The following is a 25,151-nucleotide window of genomic DNA, read 5'->3' on the forward strand; positions in this document are numbered from 1 at the left end:
ATTGTAATAAATGTAAATAACAAATTAAAATTATGTTTGTTGGTTGATCACATTTTGGATACCAAATAGCAATAACCCTATTTAAAATTAAATACTAAAGATCCAGTTTGGCGCAATAGAACAGAAATTATAACTTTGGTACGCATAATATAGGATATACCTATTCTATTATATATTCATAAGAAGAGAAACTTATTGATTTATTAATTTATGAACAAGACAGGATTTGAACCTGCATCTTACTAAGACTCAAGCCACTCAAGAGTCAAGACATCGTCGTCGAAGTTCACTCTACCTAAACTTGACCTACCCTCATTACTATAATACAACATGGTGGTATCACTAGGTATTATTGCATAACATATAAGGTACCTAGCATGTTTTATAATTATTGTAGAAAAAGGACAATCGACTTCTAACTGACTAATAAATAAGAATACAATATACCTATTTGACGAGGAACAAGTTGTTATGCTGGAAATATTATTAATAGGTATTATGGTTCGTAAAGACGATAAAATAATAAAATTATAAGGAAGCTTTCAAATTTCAATGCATGTCAAGAACTTTTTACAACAAATATAGTAATATGATCAAATTATGAAGAACACGTTTTTGCATTATTCATAATTTTATCATGTCTTACAAAATACTTGATTGCACTATTAAAGCTTAACACTATTTTGTTTAAACAGTATATTGTTTCAGTCTGTTTATTGTTTTTTTTATAGTTTCGATGACACTCAACTTCACTCGCACACGCTAAATATCGAGAGAATTTTAGTTTTCCAAATACATCAGAAAGATCAAAATCCAAGCTCTTAAGCTCAATTTGAGAAGCGACGAATTGAAATTGCTTATTCTTGTTGTACCTTGATAGTGCTTTATTTATCTTGCGTTAATAAAATAATCTTCAAGAAAAATACATAGACTGATACACCATCAATAAATAACGTCATCAAATCAGAATAATTAATGACATATCAGCAAAAATTGTACTGAGCACATCGCTTCGCTATCAAGACGTAACAATCGACTTATCAAGCCTTCGCGCAGCTAATAATTGTCTATTGCGTAGATTTTTTCTATTAAAATGTTCTTATATTTTTTCTCAGTTATTTTCGTCTTTATTTCTTTGAGTTTTTGAGTCCTAGAAAAGAAAGTGTTATATAGGTATAATACAATGTTAAAATACAAAATACCTCACGTCTCCCACGTACAGAAAGTCAAGAGATACTTTGTTCTAATTCTAGTAATCATATTTAACCCAAATAAGTATAGTTTACAATAGCGATACCTTTTCGACGTCTTCTTCCGAAGATCCCTTGTCAGCTGATGTTGGATACTCCAGATTGTTTACTGAAAATGAAAAACAAAACATGGAATACCTTAGTCAAATGTGAATAGAAAAAGTACCTTAGTTACTTTGTGCTTACTTCGTCGATGCCATCCTCTTGAAAAGCCGTAAGGAGAATCGAGCCTAATAGACTCTAATGCATCAGCTGTAAATCCATATGAAGGTCTGTTGGTAAATCTTGGTGATTTAAATGGTAAGTTATCAAATTCCGAGTCATCACCATCTGAAGTAGTATCATTAGACTCAAACTGATTTAATTCATAGTCGTATTCTCTACTCTCATTTTTTTCCCGCCATGGCTTTGAAGTAACAACATATATTTTTTCATTAGTTAGAGGTGATATTGACGTTTGTATTTGGCCCCAAGGAGCAGGAGTTGTAGTTGTGGTGCTTCTAAATGTTGATGCAGCTGTATAAATATGTAGCTTTTTTATATCATCTACTTCTTCATTCTTGCCACTATTATAGTTACTTTTCAATCTTTCAATGGTATTATATTCTTTTCTTTTTATGGAATTAACGTTTGTCTTATTGTCAGTCACTATATGATGCATACTGCTAGCCCCTTCGTGGTCATATAAATCAAAATTATAATAATTCATTTCTGTAGGATAGTTAATTGTAAATGGACTGATTGTTGTTAAAAACTCATCAGGAATTTGTTTTGCATATTTCCCATTTGAACGAGTTCTCTGTGGTGTACTGTAGTCTTTTGAATACTCTTGTTCTGTCCAATCATCTATTGTGTGCTGTAGTTTTACTATGTCAAATGGCGGTTCCTTTACTTCATAAAAATCAATAGGTGTTTTTAGCCGGTCTAAATCATAGTTTTCTGTATTTGATGGCAAAGGTTCTTCGGTTGTTGTTTTTAAAGTACTGTATCCTTCAGTTGCAATAGTAACAAATATATTTTCAGTATTAGATTGAATTTTACGCGCTTGATATTTCTGCTCAGCGCTAGAAATTGAATCTTTCTGATGAGTGTTAAAAATATTGTCTCTGTTGTGATCACTTCTTTGTGCTGTTGTATAAGGAACGATAATTTGAACAATTTTTGGTCGGTCCTTTTCTTCTCCTGTTGGAGAAGATGAATGTTCTGTAAAATATTTTCTACTCTCATCCCAACCACTCGTTAAAGTGGCTTGGGTGGATTCCGTTGTTGTTGGGATATCATCATAAATTTCATATTCTTGTTGTTTGCCTGGTGTGGTTACCATAAAAAAGAAATTATTATAGTTTTTGTGCGGTGCGCTCGGCTTAAGGTAAAGAAGAGGTGAATCGATATGCTGTAAATTACTTTCGGTGCGATATTTATCAACATCTTCATCCTTAACACCGCGTAAATCGGCAAAACTAACTTTATGGTTAAATGGCACATTAGATGGTTGCTTTAAATCCATTGGGATATTGCTGTCATATAAATCATTTGTAAAATCAGTTCCGATGCTTTCAAAACTAACGTCTTGGTTAGATTTAGCTGCGGAAATATGGTCTTCCGATGCTTGAGGCGATATATCCCGAATTCCATCTATCACATAACTATTTTGAATGTTTCTGTAACCCTTTGTATGATTAAATGCTTTCAACTCATCTATGTCAATAACAGGAGACTGAATTATTGTAGTAGGATACTCTACAGAATGTGTATATTCAGCTACTGGGACGCTTTTTGCTATGTTAAAATTATTGGATCCAGGGACTGGTGCGTTATTATTAAAAGGATATGTTGATGTTATAACTCGAAAAGGCCGAGCATTAAATATTGGAGGCAGTGGTGAAACACTAAGATTAGGCAATGCAACTGGTTGTAAGGTATGAATATTTCTACCTCTATTTAAACTAAATGGAGCTGGGTTTGCTAACTCTATCGTCATATTAGGACGATGTGACTTAACTCGGTTTTCTGGTAAGATCTCAGTCTTTATTTTAGATGAAGCTGCACCAGCTGCTGATACAGAAAATGGAATATCTAAAGCATACGTATTCAGAATTGGTTCTCCATAGGAATTTCTAAAACCAGTAGGATGTGTTACTTTCGGTAATTGTAATTCAGAAGATGGTTCTAATTCACTTAATATTTCAACATCATTCTGAGTAGGTAAATAGTGATTCAGTATTTCAGGCTTATAACCTGTAGAAATTGGAGAATATGTGGTTGATGAAAAATGGTTTTCATATGCTGTAGATGGAGTGCCGTAAGAAGATAAAGGTGATTTATATGTTGAGTCAGGTACTCTATACGGTGAGCTCGGTAATCCGTAAGACGAAGACGGCCCTAACGACGTGTTAGGTAGGTCATAAAAGGTGCTGCTACTTATAGAGTATGGGGAATTCAGAGGTGCCTGATTGGATGTACTTACAATATGTGTGGGACTTGGCGGTCCATAAGTAGAACTCGGAGGATTAAAAGAACTGGTACTAATTTGAGAGGCAGGTGGAGGACCGTAACTAGCATGAGGTATTCCCGTCGAAAGTTTAATTGAGGGGTTGTAATTATTATTTTGCGATGGGGCAAAGGGTTGAGGCAAATTATGAGCAGAGTTAAAATTAGTAGTAGCTGTTGGACTCGGTGGACCATAAGTAGGCTGAGCATTTTGACGTCCCTTAGTAGGTGCTAAATCATATCGAATCACAGGTATCCACGGTACTAAATTGCAAGGATTACAGTTGCCTTTTAGCGGTGCAGTATTGTGGTTGTTATTTACTTGTGATTGTAGATCAGATGATGTTTGTTGTGATGGAAAGAGCCATCCAGAGATTTTCTGGAACATTGACGGCGATGGTGTGGTTGCAAATGGTTGGGGTGGTGGAACGAAATTGAAACTATACTGCCTATAAAATGGAGCAGGGAATTTAAAATCTTTAAGAGGTATAACTGGAGGGGTTGTAGAAAGTAATGGCGGAGGAGATTGGTATTGATATCCGAAGTCATTCTGATTCTGCAGTTTTCCACCGTTAAATGGCACAGGCAATATTGGCAGTGGAGGTGGCGGTGGTGGTTTTAATAGCTGTCCAAAATGGAAATCATCATTGCTGTTATAGTTATTATATCCATTGGTTGCTTCACATCTACATTTCGGAATCACCGCTATTAGTAGAAGGGGGATTACCTGCAACAAAAAAATACCGATTAAAAATTATTTATTAGATAAATGGATTGCTTGCTCGTTGTCGTTGCTTATCTATCGATTAATTCAATAATTGACAAATTGTTATGAGAGATTTTATTTAAAAAATATAATATCTTTAATTTTATTATTATATAACTAACTACCTTAAAATTACAAATTGTCCTAATTTTTCCAATGGGCGCCGATTTATGTGAAAAGTCTAAAGAGAAAAGTCTAAAGAATACTGGCTCGTGAGAAGCAGATACAATAGCATGGATGTGCTTTGTTTGTTTCTCTTCATTTTCTAACTAGGTACATAATTATTAACTCTTAAGCGATATTTAACATTAGCAGTTAATTATTTATTTTCTAGCTTAATTTCCTCATCAAGTCTGAGGAGTTTAAGCTCTACCATATTCGGAAGTACATACGATGTTGATATAATTCAATTCTATATAAAATTTCTTACATAATATTGATGATGGTGACCTTTTCAGCTCCTGCTAACTTCTCTCACATAATATTTTGTAAAAAAAATTGTAAAGTTAACAGAAGCTACTAAGATCACCCTATTAGCTTTTGTTCGGGGTAATAATGAAACTGGTCTGGTCATGATGATAAAACTTAAAGAAATATCAAAATTAACTTAAAGCATTGACGACTTCCATGACAAGATATTATACTAAGATAATAATATTATACTCATATTATTTGTACCTCAACGTTAATTAATTTAACTGTACCTACGAACTTTCATTTCAAAATAAACAAAGTTATTCTACCAGTGACTATAAGATAAAACACATAAGATAATACCTGAGTACTCAAAATGTATGCATTTTAAATAGCTACTTTCAATATCAAATGCATCTATCTTCTGAATATTGCCTATCACAAATCATCATCAATTCAGTGCTCGTATTGAGAACAAACTTTGAAACTCTTACATATGGACCATTTATTTATGGCATATGCTTATTGAAAGAAAACGTGGCGATCTAATAAAAGCTTCTTAAATATGCATAGCACGGTAAAGTAGCTGACTTCTACGTGCTTGTGTTCTGTGACATAACAGCTGAATTTATGTAGGAGAAACATTCTCATTGATATGTTACGAAATATATAGAAATGAAAAGTAGAGGATTTTATTTCAAAAAATTATTACAATTTTGTATTAGTTCTTTAGGAATTGCAACCTCTAACTCTAACCTCTAATGTTAATGCATATTAATAAAACTCTGTGAGCGTGCAAATAATGACGACAGTCTTCGGGCAAGGGTCATTTGAATAGTGAAAGTAAACGGTATATAAAGGCTAAAGCTGTATTCACCAGCTAAAGTCTATACGGTATCCTAATTTTATTATGTTTCTACTAATGTGGCTACGTATATTACTTTGAGAAATCTCTAGCATGCATTTATGTAATGCTACTTATCCTAATAATGAGACAGTTCATGTCATTGTCAGAAACTCAGAATAAGTAGTAGATCTATGAATACCGAATAGATCGAGTGGTAAGTAGGCTGGCTCACTACTGAGTACAGCCTCTCAGAATGAGAACGATTTGGGCATAGTCTACCACACTGGCCAAGTGCGGTTTGTCAGACTTCACACATCTTTGAGAACATTATGGAGATTTCCTAGGCATGGACGACGACGTTGCCCTTTGCCGTTAAAGCAAGTGATATTTCATTGCTTAAAACTCACATAACTCGGAAAACTTACTGGATTGAACCCCGGAGGCTGACATCTTAACCACTAGACTATCACCGCTTTTCTTTATTCCAATACTAGCAGTTGCCCGCGACTTCGTCCGCGTAAAATTTCTGGTTCCTCATGAGATCTGAAATTTTCCCGCTGCAAAAGGCCTCACTTACCTACTCACTCATCACCTTAAGGCACGGAACCCAGAATACCTAAATGCCAATTTTCATATATCTCTAACTTCAAAAACATAGGATTTTCATATAAATTTTCAACCCCCATTTCACCCCCTTAAGGGGAGAATTTAGTTAGATCCTTTCTTATCTGATACCTACCCCCTAGAAAGAACCTACGTTTAAAATTTCAAGTAAATATAACAATAGTTTAAACTTTTCTATAAAAACTTTTCCCCCCTATTTTACCACCCTTAATGGGGGAATTTCCCAAATTGACTTTACAGATTTTATTATTTAAAGCTAATAACCTAAATGTCAATTTTCATGTCTCTAACTTCAAAAACATAGGACTTTTATACAACTACTTTCCAACCCCCATGTCACCACTCACCACCTTACAGGAGGATTATTCAAAACCGTTTCTTAGCTGACACCTATGTCCTAGAAAGAACCAAATTTCAAGTTTGTAGGCTTTATAGTTCCTGAGAGTTCATGATTAGTCAGTGAGTGAGTGGTATTTCGCTTTTATATATATTTAGATTTGTTCAAAACACTTTTTAATTTTTTTTGTGTGATGTGACCACAAATTCAACACACTTTGTAGTTTGCGACTGCAATTAGAGGTAATTACTATGACTATTATTATTAAATTATTTTATTATTTTTATTTATTAAACTTATAAATTATAAAATGTACAGGACATTATTTTTGTTATATAAATATTCAGTGCCACAAAAACTACAGTCGGCTTTAATGCATTGGTCTATCGGTTGATAATGATGGTGATGATGAAAACGTCAGAAACATAATTTATAATGCTCTATAACAAATCCTTTAGCAACTTTTAGTCCCATCGTTTATTTTTACTTCGGTAATGAATCATACAAATGGAGCAGTTATAAAACTTAATGGGAAACTATTAAGAAGCGTGCTTGGACGATTTTGTAGACGATCATCATCATACCCCGGGGTGAAAGGTTCACATTTGACAGTTTAAATATTTCATCACGGATTGTGTAATGAGAAAAAAGAAAGTAAGCGGATAAAAGAATCAGGGAAACATTGCAGGTATGTAACAGACTACGGTCACGGATAATCAAAGAATCATTTTGTTTAATGCTACAACCAGAAAGCAACATTACCTATTAGTGTTAGTGATATTGCCTTTGTTTAGTGTTTAATTAATTAAAAAAAGACAATTCGTAGGCAGAGGAAATGGGGGGAAGGAAAAGTGAAATTCGATGAAGAATTAAGTGGAATCACAATATATTGACTTGAAGCCGAAAAGATTGGCGTTTTTTCAAGACGTTAATAGTTAGTATTCAAACTGATGTTTATTAAGCACTGTACCTATATTGTATAAGAAGATGGAATAAACTCTGTAGGTAGAGTTATTTTTATTCTATTAGAAAATGTTAAGAAATTTTACAAAAAGAACTTTGAATTTTTATGTATCTTTGCTTGATGTAAACTATTGAGTTACTTACTAGGTATACCTAACTAAGTACATATATATTTTAATCTCTTTGATCTTCGAACAAGAGGCGTAAGTATTTTCTCTTGCGGAACCTTCGATCAATCAAAGCACAGGAGTCCGAAATAGAAATAGAAAAAAAAGAAATTTTAGAACGCGCAGTTTTTAACCGCTAGATTATTACCGCTCAAGTAAAACGTAATGACAACGAACCTGCTTATTACAAGTGTTATTGAATGCGGCGTAATGTTAATTGGTCACTAATTAGCGGTGGATATGTACATACATTTGTGCGTGCTGAACGGTGCTGATTTTAATTCCGTACATTGTCTGCGGCAACATAAATAAAACTTCTTACTATAGAACAATCAAGGAAATTATTTAGTTCAATGAGATGGGTTTCTTTTTATATAGAGACCTAGATATATGCATTTTTTATAATACTTAGAAAAATTTCATTGAATAGGAGCAATGCATCTATACTATAGATACAAAACAGTTTACAATAGATTCTATACTAAGTAGGTTAAACTTTTTTCTGAAATTAAAATATCAGACACCTGTTATTTTATTTTTTCAAGAATCAGATCTCATTGATAGTGACGTCTCCACCCCAGAACAGACGAGTGGAGCTCGCGTACCAGAAATCGCACCTGCTAGACTGAGTGGATGAGGAAGGCGAAGAACCGACGTGCGTGTTGACGCGCTCTTGGGAAGGCCTATGTCCAGCAGCAAACAGACTGATTAATTGATATTGACTTTGGGCCGAAGTAACCAGATTATGATCAGAGCAAGGAGCCAGTTTTAAGGATCCGAGACTCAAAACGTAGTAGATATAGACATATTAGATGTACCGAGTACCTACCCACTTTCCTTCTTCATAATATTATGCTGAAACCTTCTTTCAATTTAATTTGACTTTAAAAATATCAACCAAAATCTCCTAACTTTAAGTTTAGGTAATAAATAAAAAGGCGCTATAAATGGGAGCCACTAAAGAGGCAGTTAGCAAGGTTTGTATACCACATAAGTTATCATTGGTGGTCTCAACTCTCAATAAGCCGCGCTTCGTACAATAGCAGATATTAAGCATAATATAAAAGGCAGCTTATGTCGCGATCTTCGAAATCTAAAGGTTAAGTGGATGGAGTCATTCAATGAACTAACAATACAATTACACTCGTGGGATCATTCGGTATAAGCACCACTATCGCAATGATAGGTGAGAAAATACGCTTTCACGGCCTTACAGGCACATATTCCCAACGTAACAATTGCATGGAACAATCATTAGTTCAAGAGCACTGACTCACTCAGCGGTATAGACTGAGAGACTGAGGGAGACATTTCCTATGAATCGTAAGCAAAGTCGGATGAAGATTTGTAGATTAGCGGAAGTAACTTAGTAAGTGTCAGAACGATGTTTCCACAATGGGTCAGAGGAATCACGTCGTATTTAATAAATAATTACTAAATGATATAGCTGCAACTTCGTCCACGTAGGCACTTTTTGTTTTCAGAGATAAAAGGTAGCCTGTATTGTGTTAATTCAGGATACCTATTAACTATTTCCATTGCAAATTTTAGCCATTTTTAGTCATTGTCTCGTGAAGGAGTAACAAGCATCAAAACTCTCATTTATTTCATTGATATGAGTAATATTTATTTAGTAAGATCATCATAGGATAATATATTATTAGTTTTTTTTTAAAGAATATTAGCCATGTTAAATGACTAATATTCCCCTTTCCTCTCCAACTAAGCTTGTGCTAGGAGTAGGTACGACAATAGTGCAACGGCCGGGGTTTGAACCGTCGACCTTTCGGTTTTCAGTCCACTAAAGACGACATGACGGACATGACCTGATTAGGGTGTGAGGATGATGACATGTAAATTTAGCGGAAGTAAGTGACGGCTCTATGTTTATGCACAGGATCTCTCAGAATTCAGAATAATGTCTTGTATCTTTAGATTATTAACGAGAAATATTTTCTAATTTTATGACATTCAGATATAAATTAATTAGTAAGAACCGACGATATCTTATGGACTGGGTCAGAATTAACGTCACATTGAGTAGAAGTGTGAGAATACAACCTGAGTTTAGATGAGGAGTAAGCGGAAATAAGCGGCCGCCGTCATGTTTTCGCACTGGGTCAGGCCGGCACTTGAGAAATGACGTGATGTTTAGAAATTATTATCAAAGAACATGCGACAACAACTCTTACTTTTTAAATAATTTAACGTTTCTTCAGTTTAATATTACGCATCAAAATAACAACTATTAATCCCATGTGCATTTGATGTAAAGTAAGTTAGTATGGAGATCTCGCGACCACCTCTGCAGCTATATTATCGTGTTTGTCGTGAGATACGGCCGTGGAATCGTTTGTCATTTCGTTAAATGACAGATTCACGATCCGGACATCGGATACCTAACTGCTATCGGTTTCTATTTCTTTGTCTTACTTTGCAAAATGAAGTAGGTAAGTATACCAACAATTTTTTTAAATACGTTTAAAAATTAAAATGAAATTACTAAGTAGGTAAGTAACTTTTATCAGCAGCATTGATGTGTCAGATTTTGGTCTTTATACAACAAAACTAAACACCCCCTCAATTGCAAGAAAAATTGAATGAATTTTAAGTAGTTATCGAGCTTTTGAGTTTTACATCATATACCTACCTACCTATTACGTTATTTAGGACTTTGTTCAAAAATATTGTGAACAGTCGTACAGATATCAAGTGAGTGTGATCTATTACGGAACTTTGAAAATGAAAGTAAGGTGCGCGCACGCACGACCGCTAAGTGTTCAAATATAATCGGATATAACGAACTTTATAACACTATCCATTTCTAATTATGTAGGCAGTCTTTTTATGGACGACAATTTTGCGCTTGATCGCGATCTCATCTCACCTGATCATGGAATTATGATGCAGGTAGGCACGCTACGTGGGAAGCTTGGAAGATTGCTAAAAGATTTTCCTCATCATCTCTGTCATTGGTATTAAACGAGTAACCTATACCTAGGTGTACCTATTTAGCATATTTGGAAGTCCTCTAAGCTTATAAAAGTTTTGCTCTTTTCGATGTAACTTTTTCATCTTTGTTTCTCTGAAGCTATAACCTCTCCAACTTTCTTTTAGACATGCTCCACAAAATCTATCAATGGTATGAGGTATCTCTTCAGTAATATTTCTCTCATATTCAGTGATATTTATCATAAATGTTTGGTAGGTGCATGAGCATCTTACTTCTATTATGTTTGCTACCCTCTTTGATCCTCTTTAACACTTCCACGTTTGTTTGCTAGTTATATGCACTACGACCTAGGTAGCATATTTACAGATTAGTGTCTCAAGCAAACACTACGGAGTTTTCATTAATCAGGTATTCTTCGGCAAATACAATCAAATAGCTCTATCATGAAGAAAACTCAGTATGTTATTATATTAAGTGTCATGGATCTGCATTAAATACGGTCTATATCCCTCTGTAATACACCTTCTAAGTTGTAAGCAACTTCTATACTCTAATATTGTTTATCCTGTATCCCAATGATTACTTCGGTTGCGTAACTATTTAATTTTTTATTTCACAACTAGACGCATTTTCTTCGTTAAACTTCGAGAGTAAACAGCCTGTTCTCAAATTTCTCTTCCAAGTGTCAAAATACAATCACGGAACATGACAAGATTTCGTCAAATCATCCACACGACAAAATGCTTTCGTAATACCATAAAATTAACCGGGAGCCTCAACTTTAATGGTTTATAGTATAAGTAGGTACCTACCTAGTACCTACCCACTGTACGTATTCGTAGTTACGATGAAAAGTAGAGTCTTTCATAATTTTATCGTAAGCACTAAGTATATTAATTAGGTACCGGTAGGACCGATTTGGATCTTCTGAAATAATCCTAAGTCTATGCTTCTCAAGGAATAAAGTTTTCAACAAAAATAAAAATCTTATTTTTGGCACAAGTTTCCCTGTTCTGATTTCAAATATTTTAAACTTTTTTTTTAACCTGCTTCCCAATCTGTTTGATCCAGTAACAGTAGGTACCTACCTAATAGGGCAAAAATAATTTAAAACCTATAAAATATCAAAATAAATCACTGGGGACTGTGGAAATGGGCTATATGACGTACCTACTGCAATATTCTAAGGTTAAACTGTGACAAATATTTCGTACATATAACTATACATACTATAATTTCGTTTTTGTTCGTAGTTAGTAGGTACCTACCATGTACCTACCTACTCATGATCTGTTGAGGAAGCCCAAAAATAAGATGATCCATTACCATTACATTCCTTAAACTTGCCTTCGTCTGTTTACTTACCGTTGCAACTTCATTCAAATTCTTTACAAAAAAAGCTCTCAGGCAATGTTTTGTAGATTCAACGTTTACTCTCGTTTGAAACAACTTCTCACAATTAAAAGAATAATAAAAGTAATTAAGTAAGTAGGTACCTAAACTTTCGTCGTAATTTTAGTAACAGTTTTGGTTATATTTACCTACCTGTATTAAGTATTTTTTAAAGCTGTGATAGCCTAGCGGTTAGGACGTCCACCTTTCAATCGGAGATCGGGGGTTCGATCCCGGGCACGCACCTCTAACTTTTCAAAGTTATGTGCGTTTTAAGTAATTAAATAGGTATCACTTGCTTTAAGGGTGAAGGAAAACATCGTGAGAAAACCTGCATGCCTAAGAGTTCTCCATAATGTTCACAAAGATGTGTGAAGGCTACGAATCCGCACATGGCCAGCGTGATAGACTATGGCCAAAACCCTTCTCACTCTGAGAGGAGACCCGTGCTCTGTACTGAGCCGGCGATAGGTGGATCATGATGATGATGATTAAGTATTTTTAGTACCTAGTTTTAACTGTTCAATTTTAACTCTAACTGTATGGGTCTGTCCTTCTGCCTGTTGACTTGTGATTCTGATGCACAGGTCAACCGATCTTGATGGGCACAGGAATAGCTTGTTTCTAAGACAAACCTAGTTACTTTTTATCTCACTATATTAACTTTTGTATTCTACGGAATTTTGAAATGAAAATCCGCGTGAAGGAAGTCGTTCACGAAAGCTTAGTGGGATGTATTATCCATAAAATATGTATAAGCAAGCTTAGGTTTAAAAGCGTAAGTGTTACATTTAACGCACTTTACACAACAAACTATCATCGTTAAGATAATGAAAGCACTCTACTGTTTCACATAAACAGCAGAAGCTTTTGTCTTGATATCATTATCAGCTGGAGATGTACGGTCTACAACATTTAAAGTGTTTTTCATCACTTATGATATACCTACTGATGCTCTGAATTAATATCAATAACTTTTGACCTTACTGTATATTACACGAAAAAAGAGATCGTGGTAATTGTGACAAAGTTTTAATATTTAAAAAGATAGGTACCAATATTGAATGGTCATATTCAATATTGGTATTGGTGCTTCGTAATATCCAAAATTAAAGGGTAAGAGAAATGTAATTATTTTTCTGATAACATCCAAACCTGTGAAACAATCTTGCTCTATCATAAACGAATCTTCTTAATAAGGCCTGTTATAGTAACAGACCTTATGGAAAAGATTCATCATTAGAATTCGAGTTTAATATCAAAATAACATGCTAAATGATAAAAACAAACTGTAAGTAACAATCTAGGATTTAAAGAGTTATCTTAAGAATTAAGTGTGAAAGAAATAAAGCTATGTGAGAGTCAATTAATTAACTCGCTGATTATATCATAATGCTAAACGGGTAGATTTAAAAGGTGAAGTACTACGAAAGTATAAAAGATAAGATAAATCAAATCAACCCACTACACTAATCATTTAAAGTATCACATATTTAAAATTCCTGAACAAAAGAAAGCTTACCCGCGGGATTGCCATCGCTCCCCTTGTGCTTATCTTTAAGAAAAAGATAAAGAACCAAGTCTGTTTGATCGTCACATAACTTCTACACAAATCCAATTTGAATCACCCACAAGTTTTACATGACTGCATTCACGATTCCGTTATCACAAAACAAAATAAGCACAAAACACTCACAGCCAGTAAATTGTTAGAAAAGTTTTCAACGTCTTATCATAAGAGATGTACACGGAGGTGTAAGCGGGTAAAGCACGAAGAAGACCAAGTTCCCACGTGAGAGAAATGCTCGTAACAATAGGAGGTTGCGCGCGCGTCGAAAGGTGGGCAAAAAGCGAATGAACGCAGGCAATGCGCGCGATGGGGAGGCATTTGTACCTGCTGACCCATTTAGGGTTACATACTGTGAAATTTAAATTACGAACCCTTAAATCATTCGACTAACCGCGGCAAGGCCTTACGTAACTCACGAGATTAAAATACCTGTTGAGACTTCGTTTTTTATTGGAATCCGTTTGAACATGATGCTCATTTTTTTTAATTTATAGAATATCGCTTGGCTGTAATCAGAGCTGGTGGCAAGTGATGATGCAGCCTAACTTATAGTAATTTATAGTACCTGCAGGATTAAAAATAATACTGTTAAACATACGTATGTTTACGCACCTATATTGTTAATTTTCTATTTTTGTAATTAAAATAAATAATGAATGCAATGGCATGAAAAATTATGAGCAATGAGCATTCTAATTAAATCACTTACATACCATAAATGATTTATAATGACATTTTGTTCCGTAAATGTTCAGGGAAGCAACGGATCATAAACTTGCACGTCGTTTACGTAAATCTACTTACTAAGGTACCTATCTAAATACATGATCAAAATAATATATAAAAGGAAAAGGTGACTGACTGACCGACTGACTGATCTATATATCAACGGACAGCTCAAATTATTGGATGGACTGTTTAGTATTCAGATAGGTAAATATTTATGACATCCACTGAGGATTTTTGAAAATTCAACCCCACAGGGGGTAAAACAGGGGGATGAAATTAGAGTCCGTGTGGCAGTCAGTCAATTCCTGGCTACGGCCATGTTTTAACACCTTCACAGACTCAGCACACCACAGCATCAGGCTTGAAGAGTTGGAAATTCAATAACAAAGTCTATGCTCCTCATTTACAATATTATTTCACCAGGAACAGTTCCTGAACTTCTATGGCTTAGGAGTGCTGTACCCTGCATCATCATTGAGGAGTTCAGAATTTGAGTGTAGTTGCCTTTGCTTGATACCTTAAACATCAATTAATCATCAGAAAATCCCAAATTCCCACGGCTTAGGAATTCAGTAGGTACCTTGCAGCATCAGGATTGAGGAGTTGGGGTCCGCAGTTTAATAGTCTATGCTTGGTACTTAAAATAATATTGCACCATCCGCAGTTCGTGAATCACTATAGTTTAGGAGTGCTATACCCTGCATCATCAGGGTTAAAGATTTGGGACTTGGTTGGGAGTTGGGCAGGAAGTCGTTGCTTAGTACCTACCTACAATATTAATTCACTATGAACACTTCCTGAATCTTGGTAACTTAGGCAAGGAGTAACCCTGCAGCATCAGGATGAAAGAGTTAGATCCAGAAAATTTTATGGGACCACCACGGAAACTTATGCTGTAGATTTAAAAAAAATTGCAAATCGGTCCAGAAACCTTGAAAGAATCGGTGTGCATACATTAAAAAAACGGCCGAATTGAGAATCACCTTTTTCGAAGTCGGTTAATGCTGATACAATGATGACGTAATTGTAGAAGAATGAAAGGATGACGGGTTTTGTTAAACTTATGAGAGCTTTTAAGTTTTTATCATTCCAAAACACAACTTGAGAGTCTCTAGCACCTATTAGATCACTATATAATAGAATCATCCTATAAGCATTTCCACTAAAAACAAGCTAGATAGTTAAATATTTAATAATATGTAGGTACCTAGGTATAATTAAAAGTTTAATAAAATTATTATTATGACTCGTAAAATTACAATTACCTACTTATGCAAATTTTGGATAAAAATAACAAATTCTACATTAACTATTCCGTGATTAATTTCACTTTCTGTGGAATTTCAATTCAAATTAGGCATAATATTATATTAAAAGTATCCAGTGGTTAGGTACCAACTTACAGCCGCGCTCAGAGACGCTTAATCGTTGCTTAAAACGAGACAGAGCTATATCTCACATATATCTGTCTCGTTTTAAATCTATCTTAAGTAACGATTAGCGACTCTGAGTGCGGCTGTTAAATTACCGAATATAATTTTTTACTCAGTTTCGGTCATTATTAATTCATAGGTACATATTTTATTTCACGCATTGATGTTAGGCTTAGGCTTTTTAAAATGTCATGTTTACCTGTTGATATAGTGATTCTTGTATCTACAGTAATCTATCCAGTGAAAGAAGTTAGTATAGGGCTCTCTCTGTTATGTAATCCCATACAAATGACAGAGATGAAATCTCAGTGGGCGTTAGTCATTTTGAGTCACCAACCAATCACAAACATGTTTTAAAAAAAAACATTCGAAAACGTAGTTTCGTTTCATCTGCGTTCGTGCATCACGCTGAATAGGGCTGATTTTACGGGATAAAAAGTAGCCTATGTCCTTCCCCGTGATGCAAGCTATATTAGTACCAAATTTCATCAAAATCGGTTGAACGGATGGGCCATGAAAGGCTGGCAGACAGACAGACAGACAGACACTTTCGCATTTATAATATTAGTATGAAAGTATGGATGGAGGACGGAACTTCTCATCGAATAAACTTAAGTAAATAATATTTAAGTTTAATTTTCTCCAACCAAACAAAGTCGCAGGACGCGAGCATCATGTGAATTTGAATTGAGACTTCGATTGTAGGTACCGTCGTCGTTTGTCATTTTTATGCAGTTTTATGGCGTTGAGGAGTGAGAAGTTGAGGACCTCTTAAAAGGATTGACCGATGCGATTGAATACCTACCTTATAATGACACATCATCTATCACTGAAAGTCACGAATTGGTTCATCAATAATATCATAGATCATCAATAGATCACAATCTACTAACTCGTCAAACTTAAAACTCCAATGTTGACTTTGAACTTTCTAGTTTTTTGGTTTATTTTCTGGTTCAAATAATATCTTTGGTAAGTATAACAACACCCCCGACATTTCATACAAGCGAACTGATTATCATCTACTATTGACAAGGAGAGCATTATAAATAAATCGAGAGCGGGGCAAGCACAACGCTTCCCACAATACCTACTAGCGTAGATATAATATTCTTTACTTTGCGGGCGCGGGGGTACTCAAGTGTTGTTGCTTTAGATGTAGGAATAGGTAGTATTTTGTAGTAGGTATATAACTCAATGAGATATCTAGGTTACTATAACGTAAAGTACCAAATCTTACCTTTTATTAACTGGCATTAATGGCTAAAACCAGTAAATCTGAAGTTTAGAATTAGATAAGTATCTACTTACCTACTTATATCTACTCGGTATAGGTATTAAAACCTAATCATTGCTATAACTAAAACAGCAATAAAATTAAAGACCAACTCAAATGACAATCTTATCTGTGGCGAAAGGTATATTTCAAAACAACCATAAATAAAACAAAAAGCTTTCGAAAGCTCATCATACCCATATTAAATACTGAAAATTCTCCAGCAATAATTCAATAACAGACTATCGATAGGTTTATACACAAACGCACCATACTGATATACAAATACTTAATACATGTTTTTTTTTTTTTTTTTTTTTTTAATACAATAAAACTTAAAGCTAGCCTTATCTAATTACTATATAAATCATGACCGCGTGGAATGGTGCCAAGAATACTGGCTGCATTTCCGCGCTGGACAGCCAGGCTGATCCGCTGCGCAAAAAATGAGCCAGCCCTTCTGTCACCAGTTGAGGCTATTAATCGCGGTGAAATGTCTCGTAAAAAATTTTTAGCACTAAGACTCCATGGCCCCAGGGTCTCCACGGCAAATGGCACAAAAATGTAACTCTCTATAAGAGAGGCATACTTGCGCCGCTTGCCGTTTTCAGCTGTTTCTGCTGCGGCTCCCGGTCTTGATGCTGTCTTCCTGATATGACACGGGGCCAATGTGTCAACGCAAGTTGCGTCCCACATTAGCGCCCGTCCCCGTTCCCAGGGAACCAGCGTCAATCCATCAGGTCTCTTGCCATCATCCCGACTAATCCCTGCCGGCTCAATGAGCGCAGGAATATTTATGGTGGCAAGAGCTCTTTTAATTGTATCGTTAAGAGAGCCATGCCTAAACAGCCTACCGGAGCTCCTTTGGCAAGAGAGTCCGTGGATTTATTTTAATTTATTTAATATACTAATACATGTTAGTATTCACGAAGCTGATCAGTTATTCAGTGAAATTGTTAAATTTCGAAGAGCGGCCGTATTTACTAAACAGACCGCTTTCGCAAACTCTGCCAATTCCCATCACGTCCCATTAAGAAACTTTTACTTTTGGCTATATATCCACTTACGTTGAAATTATGTGATACCACGTTACAAAATCGATTAGGTAGCTTTGATTTTCTGGCAAGAAACATCCTGACCTAGATAAAAATCCTAAGTATTGCAACAACAACGATAACATGGTTTTGCAGTAGGAAGATTCCTAAATAAGATCATTTTTAATTAAGTATGATAATAGGTATGATAAAATTTAACATAAGTGTGAAGATCGCCTGATAAGGTTTCTAAATATAGCTACTTAATAGAAAATATAAATAAAATAATAATCATGTAGGTATGGTTGTAGGCTAACTGACAGATCTTCCTATGCAGATGACTCCACAAATAAAATTTCATTATTAAAAGACCAGTTTTAGTAGAAGACTAGACTGATTCTTGAATGCATTTGCAAGACAACTAAGACGGAAGACATTAAAATTTTATAGGTATCATGACCATAATCATCGTCAACCCAACTTCTTGGCTATAGTCCATCACGCTTTCCAAGTGAGGACTTCACATCCCTTTGAGAACATTACCTCAGGCATGCAGGTTTCCTCAAGATATTATCCTTGACCGTTAAGGCAAGTGATATAATATTAATTACCAAATTCAAACGCACATTACTCCGAAAAGTTCGAGACCGTGCCCGGAATCGAACCTCCGCCATCCCGAATAGGAGGCTGACGTCTTAACTACTAGGCTATCACCGCTTTTAAGTCTTATTTCATCGATTGCAGAACGCAGAGATTGCAATATTGCCAAAAGGGGAAAATGCAGTTCATTTGGAAACTCGGCACGAGCTGAAGTTGTTATTATTCCATTAAGATAAACAGTAAGCAACGATGTGATGTGAATGTAAGTCTTCTGTCGAAAGTATGGTGTATATTCGCGAAACTGCAGAATTGCCTCGTCATAGCCTAGAAAGCTTATTTCTGTATGTATTGATTCTGTATTCTGTAGCCATGCTAATTGCCAAACACTTTTGGACAAGTAATCAAGATATCTTTGCTAAATAACTTTAAATACATTTAAATTTTAAATGCATTTTTTTAGAAATCTCCTTCAAGTGTAGGTAAAAACACTATAAAAATTATAAAATCTCTTTGTTAGTTGCTAAAAACTTTGGAGGTCAATAGTTTTTCCATAAACTTTTTTAACAATTTATCATTCGACGGAGTGAACCAAAAATTTTTTCGATTCACGCTTTTCATGTTCAGATTTTTATTTGTTTGTATGCATCAAAGTTTTTGAATTATCGTGAAAAATACGACTGCACACTTGGCTGGTTTTTAAAATAAACTGTGACACACAAACGATCGGCCGGACAGGAGAAAACTAAAAACGATTGGTCACCATAAATGTATAAACGTTCCCCATATGAATAAGTAAAGACCTACATAAAGATAATATCAGTTCATATTAAATTATTGAAAACGACGAATTCGATCAGAATTAAAGCAGTGGGAATCGATCAGCGAGTTAGAGACACGCAAGTGAAAGCGTATATCACACGACAGCAAATTAAACTAACGAAGAAAACTATGGAGTAGCACTAAAATTAAACGTTTATTTTTAAATTACATTTAAAAATATATGAGTAATATCTAGTTACGCCTAGGTGGGCTTACCTGTTCCATAGGTAAATATGAATGTATTATAATTATCTATAAATAGATGATACCCGTGTCTTCGTCCACGTGAATTCAGCTTTTGAAAATTCCGTGGGACCCTTCTGATTTTCCGGAATAAAAGGTAGTCTATGTCATTTTCCAACTCTTTAACTATATCCATGCAAAATATCACGTCGATCTGTTGCTCCGTTGTGGCGTGATTGAAAGACACAACAAACACACTTTGGCCTACGAACCTTCGCTGAACAACAAACGTACATACCTACCAAAAATCTGTTGAAATCCCTTCTCCTCCACCGACAAGACCAAGACACGACCTAGACAAAACCAAAACAAAACGATGACAAGAGCAACACACAACCAAGACAACACCAAGATCTATACGTCCACGATAAGACCAAAGCACGACCAAAACAACGCCAAGACACGACCAAGTCTAGATTAAGCCACGCGACTAGTATGAACCAAGACACAACCACGACAACACCAAGACAGATAATAAAATCGAATTAAGTAAAATCTTCATATTAAATGTGTAAAATTAATATTCGAAATCTGTATTTTCTTTGTGATAACCGACTCTACAGTTGTTACTGTCCATTTGAGGAAGTAACAATTAAGAAGCGTGTACTCAGTGGTATTGAAACAATGACATTATCGGGAGCATTCTCAGACTCTTCCCCGACAATTTGTTTACAATTATAATTTTAAACAACAATATAAGTTCTATTGCTTCTAACATAAAGGCGTGTTTCCTGTAAATTACCCGTCGAATTAGCTGCGCAAGGCGCAAGAAGATTCTATTTGGATGATTTGCCAGACACATCTGACCTTGATTCCGTGGAAGTAAATTCTTACTTTATTGTGCAGTTTCATTCACTTTTTATTAGAAAATCACATAGAAATTTTAAATCATCAATTGAGAGCCGTTTCATACGTTTTTCAGTAACTTTGACAAATTACGGTTTAGCGGCGGAGTTTTATATTTTGACTGTAAGCCAACTTTAGAAAATACATAATATCATGTTTTTATTTTTAACATTTCTATACTTACTTAAATAAAACATTTATAATCATCAAAATGCGTCATTAAAATAACGATTTCAAAAAAAAAACAATTTTCACACGATATTGTCATCTTTCTTGACTACGATTCTTCTGGTGACGCTCTGTATACCCACAACTCCTTTTTCCCAATCAATATCAATTTCCGATTCAATATACCTACTCAATTGCATCTGTTCGCTTCACCTCACGCGTCCGATGTCGTAAGACTGATTGATGATGAATTAACATGTTCCGGTCTGAGATTTATTGCTTGCTGTTTTTAGGTTTCAATTTGATGAACTAGAAACACAGTGGCCGATTAGCGATTTGTAAAATGTTAAACAACTAGTTTAACAATTAATGATTGATTTTTGTTTTTGTCATGTCATATTCATGTAGATACCCTAAAAACTTTTTGCAAATAGCTACTTCCAGGAGCTAAAAACTATATTTGTCAAATTATGTCAATATTATCAGATCAGTTCGACAAGAGTTCGACCATGTTCGACAATTAAGTAGGTACAAGTCAAGTACAATATGATCCGGATTTGTAAACTATATTTTGAAGACTTTATTTAATGACTGTTCTTAAAACAAAGTATGTTTTATTCATTCAGTGGATATTAGCAGGCCTTGTAACGTTTTCGTATTCAGTAAAAACATTTCAAGTAAACAGATTGAATGAATCGTCCTACATTGTGACCAGCTTACCTGATTCCGATTATTATTTCTACAGGCGAAACCTAAAAAGAAGTAAAACTGTATCAATTAATAGTGATAATTACTATCCTACATCTAGCTTAGTTCCTGTTGGTGAGAAAAAGTATTTGAAACCGAACATACCCGGATCAATAATAAAAGAGGCCCGTGAAAATTATTTCAGTAAATATTATGCAATAATGAGCAAAGCAACATCTCCCATATTATACTCACCAAAAACTTTAGACGAAGACTTCACACTGTTTACAGCGTCGAAACCTTTGCATTTGCAAGAGAACTTAAAAGTTGCTCGAAAATTGGCATCCCGTTTGATACTAGAAGTAAAAAATGAAGCTTTAAGAAAGCAAACAGAAAATCTGCCTAACGTTAGGCGAAAAGTGCGACGTATTATACAGCCAAAACAATCATAAGGGAAGGAAAAAGATAGGTAATAAAATCTATATTATGAAATATGTACCTAATAAAACAAATAACTGTGTGAGAACTAAAATGATGTGAGAATTTCATAACATAATTAGTTATTATTAGGTAGGTACTGACTACTGTATGAAATCAAAGGTGAAAGACTAAAGATAGTAGAGGTAAAAAGTTGCATACAAAGAAGTGGAATTAGTAAATAATTACTTATTTTGAATATGTAGATAATAATTTGTGAGCAATAACGACTAGTAGGTAAAAACGCGAATGAAAATTAAACTCAAAAGATCGTAACACATTATTATGTTCTTAATTTACCTATTCTTCCGTAAGGTTTTGTATATGTATGCTATCATACTATGTAGGTATACTTACTTATTTACTTAAACTTCTTATAAGATATTATTATTAATATGAGTAACACATGTCTCGGTATTTCTATAACCGCCTTTTCTGAATAGATACTTAGTTGCATTGTCTATTTCCTATTTCCAATTTCATAATTCATTTTATCAAGAATCTTATCTCGTAAGCTAAATAACACTAAAATTAATAAAGTTTTAGTTTAAAATTTTGGCTTATAATCTCTAATACTATGTAAACCGAGTTACAGGTACGTATTTTAGATGAGATTTAGATATCATGACGAGAATTTTTTGTATTTTCGTAACAACAAAAATAAGAAAATATTTACATAAGTGACAAACATTATAAAAAATCAGAGATTTCAGATCCAGTATATCTACCTGCCGATTGTGCATAATTACATGAAGACTCAAACTGTATCCAAAATCCAAACACACAAATGCAAATGTTTAATTTATATTAGAACAAAATATACAAACTTAATTTAAAAAATACTTTCTAAAAAATTATTCACGCAGTTTTTCACTTTCATTGAGTTCAACTTACTTAGAATTATAAAATTCGGATCATAAACCTTGAGACGTCATCATTTTTATGCCTTTTTTTAACTGTTTTGTCTAAATCAATAAACTAAGACGTTGGACAAGTGTATGAGGTCGTACAAACTTTTGTTGTTGGACTGAATACTGAAACTGTTGGACAAGAATATTGGTACTGGGCAATCGTCCCGTTATTAGCGTTGACACACATGAAAAAAGTGTTACAACTCCTATCCGCTGGGTTCGCATATCTTCCAGGAGCTCTACATGTGAATATACAATTATAATCTGGTTCGCATAAAGTGGTGACTGGATTGTAAAAGGTACTGGAAGGGCAGCTTAAAGTGGTTTGAACAAATGTCCCACCAATGTTAACGCACGATATAAAGGTGGAACAATTTTGCGAATTGGGATCTTCAAAGAACCCCTCAGTGGTGCATACGGATCTGCTGACGTTACAGACGTAGTTGGCAGTACACTGTGCGATGGCAGGATTAAATAGCGAACCAGTTGGGCAAATGTAGTTGTAGCCTATGAAACTACTGTTGGAGAGGGCGACACAGAGGGTATAGTTTTTACAAGTGAAGTCTGCTGGATCCGGGTAGCGACCGTTTGCTGTGCAAGTGACTGCGCCTTTGGCTTGCCATGCGAAGCAGATAACCTGAAAAATAACACAGATTGTTGATTAATTTAAAAATGTTAACTAAATACCTACCTATCTATTAAACGAACATTGCCATAGCCCAGATAGTGTGTGTTATGTGAGAGAAACTTTGAGGAAGTACCTAGCACGCGAATGGATTATAAGGAAATAGGTATAAAATCAAAAAATCGCAGCATTTTGTCATGGTATCGTATAAAAGGGTTATCTACGGATCAAAGATAAGAAATGTTATTCTAGAGACTAAAATCCTAGAACCCTATGAACTAAATTAAGGAGAGCATATTATTTACTTTACTACTTGAACTTAGTAAAAATTAATGAACAATTATTACTTACTAGAAAAATAGCGATACTCCACTTTCCGCCCATCTTCGTAATCTTAATAAAACGTAAGAAATCAACACCGTTTTATATCACATTGGTAGGATTAACTTAATGATTAAAATTATTATCTTCTCAACGACTCTTCATTATGAGCATTACGTAAACGTTTATGGTTTTACTGGAATTTTATTAAATCTATTATTGACTCTTTTTTATAACTTAATCGGAAACTCCAGCATATTTTTCCCCTGATGGTAAATGAGTAAGTAAAGTCAATGGTGAATGAAATGACCCTAGTAAAAGCTAGTCTGATGGCAACGACGATTATGAAATAGTCCCAGATGAAATTTAAATGGATGTGTACCTACTTAGGCAGGTACACCTCCATTTTATGAGATTTTTAGAATCGTCTGTTGAGGCTCTCTTTTACCATTACCAAAAGAACTCCATACAAACTAACGATTTATTCAAGAGGATATCATCTTTAGAAGACGACTTATTGATGACCGAAATTGATAGTGATCATTATTCTATCAGAAATTCGTCGATTACTAAGGAGTTACTGAAGAACATTGTTAGGTCTTTTTTGATAATTACGTGGGATTATTTGTTCAATCCAAGATTGATTATTTATTATTAATTTCTGTAAGGAGATACTTACCTACCTACCTATTCGAAAAAATGTTGTCTCTATATTAATTTTTATCCTTTATGACTGTTGTTGGTTTCTACAACACAATTTTCAATTAAAATCTAAGCTACGCTAACAATGCAACATAATAGTCTTATATCTAATTACAAATATAATTAAGTATAAGGAGGTACAATAATGAGGCATTTCTGTTCAAACAATAACGTCTTTTATCTTAAGTCCATGTAGTGTTGTCTTTGAATTCAACATCGGTTTTAACATAGAAAATTTCTACTAAGTACCATATAAATAACTACATGATGCCTGCGACTTCGTCCGCGTGGATTTAGATTTTTCAAAAATCCCGTGGGAACTCTTTAATTTTCCGGGATAAAAAGTAGCCTATGTCCTTCCCCGGGATGCAAGCTATATTTGTAACAAATTTCGTTAAAATCGGTGGAACGGATAGGCCGTAAAAGGCTAGCAAACAGACAGACACACTTTCGCATTTATAATATTAGTATGGATATGACTGCCACGTATAACAACAAAGTTTTAAA

At 34.6% G+C, this 25,151-nt stretch overlaps 2 protein-coding genes across 3 annotated transcripts; both read right to left on the reverse strand.

Moving 5' to 3' along the window:
* Window positions 1–718: 718 nt before the first annotated feature.
* Window positions 719–14,009, reverse strand: LOC117982834 (uncharacterized). Its single transcript, XM_034969265.2, has 4 exons — window positions 13,726–14,009; window positions 1,437–4,467; window positions 1,298–1,359; window positions 719–1,150 (listed from the first exon to the last, which is right to left on the reverse strand). Exons 1-4 carry the CDS (start codon window positions 13,738–13,740, stop codon window positions 1,112–1,114), a joined length of 3,147 nt encoding a protein of 1,048 aa, XP_034825156.2. The 5' UTR covers window positions 13,741–14,009; the 3' UTR covers window positions 719–1,111.
* Window positions 14,010–21,487: 7,478 nt separating this feature from the next.
* Window positions 21,488–24,122, reverse strand: LOC117982835 (uncharacterized). 2 transcript variants are annotated; one of them, XR_011236804.1, is made up of 3 exons: window positions 23,973–24,122; window positions 22,443–23,633; window positions 21,488–21,964 (listed from the first exon to the last, which is right to left on the reverse strand). XR_011236804.1 is itself a non-coding variant. In XM_069498974.1 (2 exons), the coding sequence occupies exons 1-2, from the start codon at window positions 24,003–24,005 to the stop codon at window positions 23,064–23,066; spliced, it is 603 nt and encodes a 200-aa protein (XP_069355075.1). In that variant the 5' UTR covers window positions 24,006–24,122; the 3' UTR covers window positions 21,488–23,063. The 2 variants fall into 2 exon arrangements, 1 of the variants encoding a protein (XP_069355075.1); XM_069498974.1 differs by having other exon boundaries at window positions 21,488–23,633.
* Window positions 24,123–25,151: the final 1,029 nt, after the last annotated feature.

This window comes from Maniola hyperantus, chromosome 6, assembly GCF_902806685.2.
Source record: "Maniola hyperantus chromosome 6, iAphHyp1.2, whole genome shotgun sequence".
Taxonomy (NCBI): Eukaryota; Metazoa; Arthropoda; class Insecta; order Lepidoptera; family Nymphalidae; genus Maniola; species Maniola hyperantus.

What these genes read in the sequence shown, in the direction of transcription:
- LOC117982835 (XM_069498974.1), bottom strand. Translation starts at nt 24,005, where the DNA reads ATGGGCGGAAAGTGGAGTATCGCTATTTTTCTA. An exon ending in GGAGTATCGCTATTTTTCTA is followed by an intron (nt 23,634 to 23,972) that starts GTAAGTAATAAT and finishes GTTATTTTTCAG; the next exon opens with GTTATCTGCTTCGCATGGCA.
- LOC117982834 (XM_034969265.2), bottom strand. An exon ending in AAGAGGATGGCATCGACGAA is followed by an intron (nt 1,360 to 1,436) that starts GTAAGCACAAAG and finishes TTTCATTTTCAG; the next exon opens with TAAACAATCTGGAGTATCCA. An exon ending in CGGAAGAAGACGTCGAAAAG is followed by an intron (nt 1,151 to 1,297) that starts GTATCGCTATTG and finishes TTTCTTTTCTAG; the next exon opens with GACTCAAAAACTCAAAGAAA.